Consider the following 9,868-nt stretch of genomic DNA (forward strand, 5'->3'; position numbering starts at 1 on the left):
TCTGTCTTAGTCCCCACACATAGCCTTGCCCCGTGTCCCTGCCTGGGGGTGGCCCCAGGACAGGGCTGGGAGCCGGAGTTTCCTGTTTCGTCCTGGCTCACCTTTCCATGTCTGCGCCTGAAAAGCACACAGGGGCTCTGCCCGCAGGGTGGCCTGGTCGTGGCTGTCTGGGGTCATGGCCGCAGGGAGTCTGAGTGCCGAGGATGCGTCTGCCCTTGGCCTCCCTGTCTCTACCGCCAGCCGAGCCAACGGTCTCCTCCCAGCTACAGGGATCCTACAGTGGGCCAAGCCACAGGGAGGAGAGCCGAGTCTCTCCGTCCTCTCGAGGGGCAGGGCCCTGGGGACTGAGAAAGTTCTTTCGGGGTGAAAACCTCGATCCTTAGCTCAGTGTGATTCACGCCGTGTCTCGCAGGCCAGGTCTCGGGTGGTGATGAGAACCCAGGCCGGCCAGGGCGCGGGAGCTCAGACTCTGCAGCGGGGTTCATCCCGTAGCACGAAGGAGACTTTGTCTTCCAGGAGCTGACTTGCTAGGTTTGGAGACGTTGTTGGGGTGGTCACACCTGGGGGTGGTGGTGGGGTGTGCTAGTGGCATCCAGTAGATGGAGTGTCCAGACATGCTGTCAAACCGCATGATGCCCAAGATAGAGCCCCCGCCGCCGGTGAAGAGTGGCCTGGCCCGTAACGTGCTGAGACAGGACGATGGCTGTCGAGAAGGTGCGTGCGAGACAGCACTTGGTGATTTGTAATGGCGGGGGTCTCGAAGACCGGCCCAGGAGCAGTGGGACTTGCTGGGAGCCCAGGTTAGAGATTCCCAGTCTCCAGTGTGCATGTGAATCTCCTGGGATCTTGTTAAACTAAACACTCTGAGTCGGGAGGTGCGGGATGGGGCCTGAGACCCTCTGTTTCTGACAAAGTCCCAGATGAAGCCACCGATGCTGGTCCACAGGCCACACTTTGAGGAGCAGAGACCTCGAGGACCTCAGGGGAGCAAGCGAGTTGATTGAGGGCGTGGCAAAGAGGAGGGAAGGGAAGTGCGGGTGGCTGGGAAGCCATGACCAGGTGTGGACAGGCCTGGTCCTGGCTCCCACTGGGTCACCCACGGGTCACAGTGAATATGTCAGTGAACCCATAGTCCTGTAGTTTGTATCTAGGTCATATGTGAACTGCATGTTCACATCCTGTTTGGGAAATGCTGGGTAAAGCTAAGTGAAATATTGCTCGGGCCTTTACAACAGCTCAGTGATTTAAAACCTTAACATGAACTATAAACCCCTCAGAGGAAGATTTGATGCTTTGTTGTGACGGCACACCAGTTTCCATCGCTCACAGGAGCGTTTGGCTGAATCCTGCCTAAGGATGACAGTGTGAACGATCCCCACTCCCTCCCATCATGGGCCCTAAGACCAGAAGGGTCACAGTCCCGCCCCCCCCACCCCGGTCGCAGAGGCAGAGAGGGTGGCCACTGAGATGGGCTCAATGCATTTGGGAGCAGAGACAGCTGGGGTTTTACCTTAGTGGGAAGGGCTGAGACCATATGTCAAAATTGTCTCTCATCAGAGCCTCTTCTGTGTCCCTGGCCTTCCCCGTGTCAGGCAGGATGAAGACAGCGGTGGTGTGGCTGCTGCAAGGCAGCCGGAGGACGTAGCTGTGCAGGCGATAGAAACGCTGGAGCTGGAACCAGCCCGGCCGCTGCATCATGGGCACCATGATCTTGACCCCCTCGCTCACTGAGAAGGGTCTGATCTCGGTGAGCTTTGGGTCAAAGAGGATTTTCCACTTCCCTGATAAGAGAGAGGACACCACCAGCTTTCAGGGCAGAGGGCGCTGGATGTCAGGTGTCTCATTCGTTTGGAGGTAGCTTGGGAGGGGCTGCTGTGTGCTGGGCACCATTCTTGGTGGGGAAAATACAGCTGTGCACAAGAGACTGTTGTCAGAGGAGAGCTTATGACAGGGGAGGGGAGAGCCTCCCTGAGAAGGTGACATGGTGGAAAGACCCAACAAGGTGAAGGTGTATTGGTATGACAGGGAGAATATCTGACAGAGAGGGGACGGTATGTGCAAAGGCCCAGTGGCAGGAATGGTTCTGGCATGTTCAAGGGACATTGGGAAGCCTGTGGAGCTGGAGCAGAAGGAGTGAGGGAGACGGTGTTGGGAGGGGAGGCCAGAGAGGGAATGAGGACCATCAATTTCTTTATGGGTGAACTGAAGGTATGATAGCTACCTCACTGGGTATCGGTGAGCACTTAGTGAGATGCTCTCGGTGAAGCCTCAGCACAGTGTCTCGCACATAGTAGTTGCTCAGTAATTATTGGCTATTAATTTTACTCTTACAGTGCTCACTGCAACTCTACAAAATAGGACACTCTACTCTTCCCTGGTATCAGCTGGATGGAGAGGCTCGAAGACAGTCTACTAGTAAACCGGGGGCTACAGGGCCCAAGGAGCTTTGTCGGGGTTGGGGTGAGTCCACCCCTCCTCTTTTGGAGCTGGCTGCCTGCCTTCCCTTATCTTCTTGCTGCTGAGGCTCCCGGCCAGAAGTTGAGGGGTCCAGCCCTGAGGGGCCACATGGCCAACCTTGCAGGGCAGGAAGTGCGGGGAACCAGGAAGCTGAATTTCTGAGCGCTGCAATCTTGACAGTGTCTGGAGTCCAGGTGTTATACAAAATAATAGCGTCTCCCATGTGAAGAAGCCCACGGTCTTGTGGCGACAGAGACAAGTAATCAGGAAACTATGACACTGCGTGTTAAGTCTTCAGATTAAAGAAAGGAAGTGGTACCACCAGAACCCAGAGGAGAGGCATTTGTCCCCTCCAGTGGCTCTAACCCTCCGGTTCACCAAAGACCCCCAACTCTCTATGCGCAGCCCACACCTCTTAGGAGCTCCAGACCCAAATCCCCACCGGCCATCTGGTCACCTCCATCCAGATGGCCTAGAAGCATCTCAAAACAAAAAATAGTTTCCCTCTGCCACCTACTTTGGGGGACGGTGGGTAAGGTTGCCAGACAAAATCCAGGACACCCAGTTAAATCTGAATTTCAGAGAAACAAGAAATCATTTTTTAATATGAGTATACCCGTGTTTTGTTTGTTTCTAAATGTGGCAACCCCAGTGGTGAAGGTTGTTAAGGAAGGCTTCCTGGGGGTGGTGACTTCAGAACTGAGCCCTGAGGGGTGCGTACCCGGTGGTGGGGGAAGTGGAGAGGCCAGAGGGATCACGCAGTTCAGGAAAGGGGTGTTGTGTCATGTGATGAGCGTGTGACACTCTTGGAGAGAGGGAGAGTAGGGAGGGCGACAAGGATGTGGTTGAAGAGACCAGCTGGGAGCAGGTCACTGAAGGGCCTCGTGGGCCGTCCCAAAGATGTGGAACATGATCCTGAGTGCTGTGGTCGGGCTGGGATGACTTAGAGGTTTCAGGCCAAATGCGGCCGATAGAATGGTTACCCTGACGGCGGCATGGAAAATGGGTTAAAGGAGGCAAACTGCGCATAGGAAAGCCCGTTCAGAGGCAACTGCAATACTACTGGTCAGAGGTAATACAGCCTGAATGAGGCTAGTGGCAGTGGAGAGGGACAGTGGGACAGACTGAAGAGAGCCGAGGGAGGAGATCCCCCAGGTCGTGGGTCCTGTCTAGAAGGGTAGTGTGGGAGAGACAGAGGATCTGAGCAGCTCATGCTGAGACCTAGTTTGGGCAGGCTCCCTGAGACTTAGAGGAAAAGAAATGGAAGAGGGAATTTTGGGGGGCGGGGGAGAGACAGTGGGAAGAAGTCCTTCTTGTTTTGAACATGTTGAACTCAGGGTTCTTCTTGGACATTCGGGTGGAGGTGACCAGATGGTCGGCGGGGATTTGGGTCTGGAGCTCATGAGAGGTGGGGGCTGGGCAGAGAGCGTTGGGCGTCCAGAGTGCGGGAGGGGTAGGACCCACTGGAGAGCCAAGCTTGCCCAAGGAAGATGACCGAGGGAGAACTCTATGGAATGCCATCTTTAACAGGCTCCACATGACAGGGAGATACACAAAAATGGCAGAGGAGGTGGGAGAACCACGGAAGAAAGCCACGCTGAGCCCACAGGAGGAAAGTGTCAGGAAGGAGAGTCCACAAAATAGAGTTAAATGTAGCAACGCTGGGTGGACACAGAAGGACAGGGCCCCCAGCTCAACAAGGAGTATCTTTTTTGAGGGTGGGCAGGAGGCAGCTTGCAAAACACTTTAGGGTGAGCCCGGGGTGCAGAAGCAAGACTTGTGTGCAGTAGCATGGGAGGCGAGCTGAGATAGCCCGCGTGGGCAGGACTGGCTTCAAGGAGGCGCGACCCGGGTGTCACAGGGGCCCCATGCTCTGTATTTGCCAACTTGAAAAGCAATTTTGGAGCAAACATCCCACGTATTCATTCACTGTGCAACACACAGATTATGTAGCTGGTCTGTGCAGGGCACTGCAACCTACAATTTTGGTTGCGGTGGGGCTGCAGCCTGAGAGGGCCCTGGAATGTTCAGGAGACGGTACCGGAAGAGGGAGGGGCTGCAGGGACAGGGGAGAGAGGAATTCATGGGTAGAATTCTCGGAGAGGCAGGGAGACAGCGGGAGGGGAACGGAAATCCTCGTCTCAGACAGAAGACAGATAAGCAAACTGCAGAGGGATCTAAATAATAATAATAATAATAATAATAATAATAATAATAATAATAATCAGAGAACGTCTTACCTTTAAAGAAAATATAATTGGCCAGAATCAAGACAGTGTCCGGGTTCAACTCCTGGGCCAGCGTCCCGATCTTCCCGTGGGTCATCTTGCTGATGAAGTGGTCCATCTGCTCCCTGGCTACGCGGTTGTTCCCGAAGGGGATGGGGAAGACCTCTGTGTGGTACAGGTTCTGAGCAATGTCGACAAACCTTTGTGCCAGGTACCGCTTCTGGTCCACAAACAGGAGGCTGCCCACGTCCGCCCCGCACGCCGCGAGGGGCCGCAGGGAGGCAAGGAGTTGCTGACTGTAGTGCGCGTGGACCCCGTTGTCTCGGACCTGCGTGAGGGCAAAGCCCAGACCCTCCAGGACCTGCGTGCGCGCCGCTGGCCTGGCTGGAGAGCCAGCAGGGTGAGGGGAATGGAGAAGCTCAGCGGGGAGAAGATGATGTTCTTGCCTGGGTTCGCAGCTACCATCCGCCTGTGCAGGCTGCAGGCGAAGTGGGGATTGTTCAGGAAGGTTGAGGAGGCCAACGGGTTCACGGGCGTTGGATGATTTTCCTGGTCAGGAACCCCTTGGCCACAGGCGTGGGGATCCAGGCCGGCCACCAGTAGCCAGAAGAACAGAGTGGGGTGCACCATCCTGGACAAACAGTGGCACAGAGCAGGGTCACCCCGTCCAGCAGGACATGGCACCCCGGAATGCTTCCTGCTCCCTCCTTCTCCGTTGAGAGTCCTGGGGTAACACACAGGCTTTGGGATCAGGTGGACGTGGGTTCGAATCCTGGCTCCGGAACCATGTGACGCTCGATGTGAGCACGTGGTGGGTGAAACACAGCAGGGATTTGGTAAAACTATAGCTGTTAGGGAAAAAGATCTAGCCATACCCTTCAGGCTTCTTTAGATTTTAGTTATAAGAAATTCCACTTAAATTATAGTATTCGCAATATAAAAGATTCAGCTCCCCACCTGCTCACTCAATCCTGCTCCCCAAAGGTAATCAGTTATAAGAATTTGTTGTATGTTGGTCTAGAGGGTTTTTTTTTGGGGGGGGGTCTGCATATAAATTGAATATGATGTTTACACACAGAACATAGCTGTATGTATGAATAATTATATATGCATACTTCCAAATGAAGTGGAATTATATAATTGTTCTATCACTTGCTTTTCAATTTGAGATACGATAGATGTCTTTTACTGATTTGTCAGTAGGCACACATCGGTCCATTACTTTAACGATTATATATATTACGTAGGAAGGATTCACTTACTCTAAGTTACTAAATCAGCCTCTATCGAGAGGTGTTGATTTTTTCCCTGCTGTTTCAACAATGTTCCACGAACATCTTTGTATATATATCAAAACGTGAGTGATTTTGTAGAGTTCATGTATGAATTTGGCATGCATATTTGAAATTTTCCTTGATACTACCAATTTGCCATCCAAAGGGTCTGACCCCACAGTGTTCCTACAAACTCTGGGTGAAACTGTCTCCTCCACCGTGCTCTTTCTGATTGGGTATTGGCATCACCTTGTTTTTGACTGTTTAATAGACGGAAATAGGGCGCTAGCTTTCGTTGTACTTTTTTGTTGTTGTTCAACTGTCTTTTTTCCCCTTTTGGGTTGCAGGAAATTCTTAAGTACATAACAAAGAGTGAGCCTTTGCTGGTTATAGATCCTGCAAAATTTTCCCTAGATTTTTTAAAGATTTTATTTATTTATTTGGGAGAGAGAGTGAGAGAGAGGGAGAAAATGCATAAGCAAGGGGAGGGGCAGAGGCAGAGGGAGAAGCAGACTCCCTGCTGAGCTGGGAACCCAATGTGGGGCTGATCCCAGGACCCCGGGATCATGACCTGGGTTGAAGGCAGAGGCGCTGTCATCAAGAAGTTGTAATGTTTTATGTGCCAACACTGTCATGCAGATGAAAGGCTTTTCCGTCCCAAGATTGTAAAGAAACCACATGCACCCATTTCTTCTTTGAGCTTTTGGGGTTTTTTTGTATTTTATAATTGCATGTTTAGCTCTGGAATCTATTTGAAATTAAATTTGCATATGGCATGAGGATACAAACGCCCCACTCCTCCGACAGTGGATTGATCTGATAGCATTTATGAATTAAACCGAAGGTTCTGCATGGATTTGAAAAGCCATCATTTCTCTCTATAAAAGTCCATTTATCACCAGACTTTCCTGCACATTTTATATTGTTCTTTGCAGATACTTGCCTATTTTTCTGCCGGTACCATACAGTTTTAATTATCTCGGTTCTAAAAATACATTAGATATTGTGCAAGGCAAATCGCTTTGCTTTCTTTTTCAAAATTATCAGCTGTTTTTGTGGGTTTATTGACCCAGATGAAGTTTAGGGACTATTTGCAAATTGAAAAAATCCAGATGGAATTTCAATGAGAACTATTAATTTGAGAGCAAACGTCTCTCTTCCTAAGAGTGAATCTTTTTTTTTATTATTTTAATGTTTTTTTATTATATTATGTTAGTCACCATACAGTACATCCCTGGTTTCTGATGTAAAGTTTGATGATTCATTAGTTGCATATAACACCCAGTGCACCATGCAATACGTGAATCTTTTAAACCAGGATGCAATATAGCTCTCTAACAATTGGGACCTTTTAAAATTCATTTTTTCCCCATACAGATCATTCCCTTTTCACATACACTTACATGCCATATTGTATAGTGTATTTATACCCATTCTCTGTTGCCTTTGCAAATGAGCTCCTGGGCATGAGCTCCCCACCTCCAGCCATGCTGATTGATTGGGAATGGGCACCTGAGCCAGGACAGCCAGACCCTTCCTTCAGAATTTGTGCTTGGGACTGAGTAGGCCTGCCCTTGTCCCATGGCTGACTTCCCTGTCCTGTGAGCATGGGAACAGTGGTGTTTGTCATCATAGAATGGAAGAAGCTGGCAGCTTGGTCTAGAGAGAGACGGGTGAGTGGGGAAGGGTTGGGTAGGCTCCCTGAGAGAGGGAGAGAGAGGGAACTCCTGAGTTTCCCATACAATCTAGGTCCTACCCTGGGGATCATGGTGCCCTGTCACTCTGTCAGGCTGGGCGGGGATGGACACCAGCCTATCCCCCCACTGTCCTCTGCTGTGGTCATGTCTCCCCATCTCGGAGCCCCTGCACTTTATGATTTGATAAAATACACCTTCATTCTAAAAAGTTGCTAAGGAAAACTTGGGGTTGGGGTAGGGGTGGGGGTCACTGATCTCCCATTTCTTAAAAATGTCCAGAATCTGAATTTGCCTTCTGGGTCAGTGGGAAACTCCATGATGCCAATGATGCAAGTTATATTGTAGGGAGCGCCTGTATGCTCAGGGCTAAACTCTTGTAAGTCAAAGTTCAATGAAATAGTGTATGTGTTCATGGCACATAGTAAGCGCTCGGCAATAGTTGGCTGCTCCTATTTCTGTTTAGGTTCTCTTTCCTGCAGGCTGCTCTTTGCTAGCCTTCCACTCAGATGCATGGTCTGCCCTTTTCTGCCATGTTTTATGCCCCAGAAGCCTGACCCCCTCTGGACTGTGCTGCCAGGCTCTCTGGCCGCTGACTTCTTCTTGGGTTTGGTAGTGGGCGGGATTGCTGGGCAGGAGGAGGGAGACGTTCCCTGCTTCAGCTCCATGCCTCTGGAGGAGCTGTGTCCTTCCACCATCTTGGATCCTTCCAGATAGCGCCTCCTCCATGGCTCTGTCTCTCACCATTTCTTCTCTTGACTCCTTCAGCTCTGGGCAGGAAAGAACTCCCTAGTTTTGCTAACCTCTGGGTGTCTCACCAGAGACCCTGCTGTTTTCCCCTCCAGCTTTTCCACACCTTTCTGTGCAGTTCCTTCGTAGAAGTCTCATCCTTTGAACCAATACTCTGAGTAATGCTCTATTTAATTTTCGCAACCAACCCCTGCAAAATTTTGAGTCCCAGGGAGGTGGAGTGGCTTGTTCAAGGTATACAGCTAGCCAGTGATGGAGCCAGCACATTTGAGTCCAGGTCTGCTGCCCCCAAAAGGCTCGATTTTATCCTTCACTGGCTCCCTATTTCTGAACAAGGTGACTCTCTACGATCAGACTCACCTGCAGGTAAGCCACAGGTCCTGTGGCACTGCTGTGTTCCCTTCCTGTGCCCTACCCCATACCTCAGTCCGTAGCCGGGCAGAGAGAGCTATGCCTCAGGAACTAACTGGGAGCCATGATGGCCAGACGTGAGGCTAGGGGAAGGAAATTCGTACTTACAGGCCAGGTACTAGGAGTCCGATGTATCCACAGCACCCTCCAGGCTGGCCCCTGTGGGCAGCGGTCCTCAGCTGAGAAGAGGCGATAGCCAACATCAGCAGCGGATTCTGGTGGTCAGGGAGGCAGAAACACACAGGAAGGGCAGGTTGTACCCTCCTTAGGCAAATGTTCCAGCCCTTAGCCCCCTGCACCTCTGTCTTTTGGGTGCACAATGTGCAATGCTTGCTGGTCCGTGGCAACTAGAGGAACAGGAAATGCTGATCTGACTTGGCCCAGTGTCTTTGCTACACTGTCAGAGAGGCTAAGGGGAAGGATGGATGCCACATTCTGCAGGGAAAGTGTGTTTCCATCTATCCATCCATCCATCCATCCATCCATCCATCCATCCGCTTCTGAAGCCCTGTGCTTAACCCTGGGTGGGCACTGAGAGGGGATTCCTAATGATCTTATTGCTGCCTTCAAAAGGATTGCCTCCCTTGAGACCACGGATGCCTATTGTCTCCACACTCAAATACCTCACGGTTGGGTATCAGGATGGATGCAATTCTGGACTGGGAAAACCCTGAATTGATGAAAGAATACTGAGGTGACAAAGTTTATATTAAACTAACAGAAGTTAACTAAGATCAAGCTTCCTCCACCAGACAGAGTAGAGACTTAAGTACTCAGTGGAAGCTTCTGGAAGGATGTAAACCTGACCTGGACCCTGAGAATGGGCAGAACCCGGGCAAACACCCAGGAAGCAGAAGAGATGCTGGCTAAGTAAACTCTGAGTGGTGCCCCAGGTGGGCTCAGATCCCACTGTGCTCACACTGTATTCCTCCAGTTTGCTCACGTACCCTTGCTCCCTTTTGCACTTCTCCAGGGCACGGGCAATGTCTTAATTCCCAAGCAGAAGCCCAAGGCCCAACAGATGAATATTGATATGGTACTACGAATGACAGCG

General features: G+C 51.1%; 1 protein-coding gene across 1 annotated transcript; it reads right to left on the reverse strand.

Moving 5' to 3' along the window:
• Window positions 1–481: 481 nt before the first annotated feature.
• On the reverse strand, window positions 482–5,315 carry LOC148107719 (alpha-1-antitrypsin-like protein CM55-SI). The gene is made up of 4 exons (XM_087855937.1): window positions 5,132–5,315; window positions 4,698–5,069; window positions 1,511–1,781; window positions 482–686 (listed from the first exon to the last, which is right to left on the reverse strand). Exons 1-4 carry the CDS (start codon window positions 5,313–5,315, stop codon window positions 482–484), a joined length of 1,032 nt encoding a protein of 343 aa, XP_087712063.1.
• Window positions 5,316–9,868: the final 4,553 nt, after the last annotated feature.

Source organism: Ursus americanus, chromosome 26 (assembly GCF_024610735.1).
Source record: "Ursus americanus isolate L20-20 chromosome 26, mUrsAme1.1.p, whole genome shotgun sequence".
In the NCBI taxonomy this organism is placed as follows: domain Eukaryota; kingdom Metazoa; phylum Chordata; class Mammalia; order Carnivora; family Ursidae; genus Ursus; species Ursus americanus.

What these genes read in the sequence shown, in the direction of transcription:
- LOC148107719 (XM_087855937.1), bottom strand. Translation starts at nt 5,315, where the DNA reads ATGGTGCACCCCACTCTGTTCTTCTGGCTACTGGTGGCCGGCCTGGAT. An exon ending in GATGGTAGCTGCGAACCCAG is followed by an intron (nt 5,070 to 5,131) that starts GCAAGAACATCA and finishes CTGGCTCTCCAG; the next exon opens with CCAGGCCAGCGGCGCGCACG. An exon ending in TCTCAGCCCTTCCCACTAAG is followed by an intron (nt 687 to 1,510) that starts GTAAAACCCCAG and finishes GTCCTGTCTCAG; the next exon opens with CACGTTACGGGCCAGGCCAC.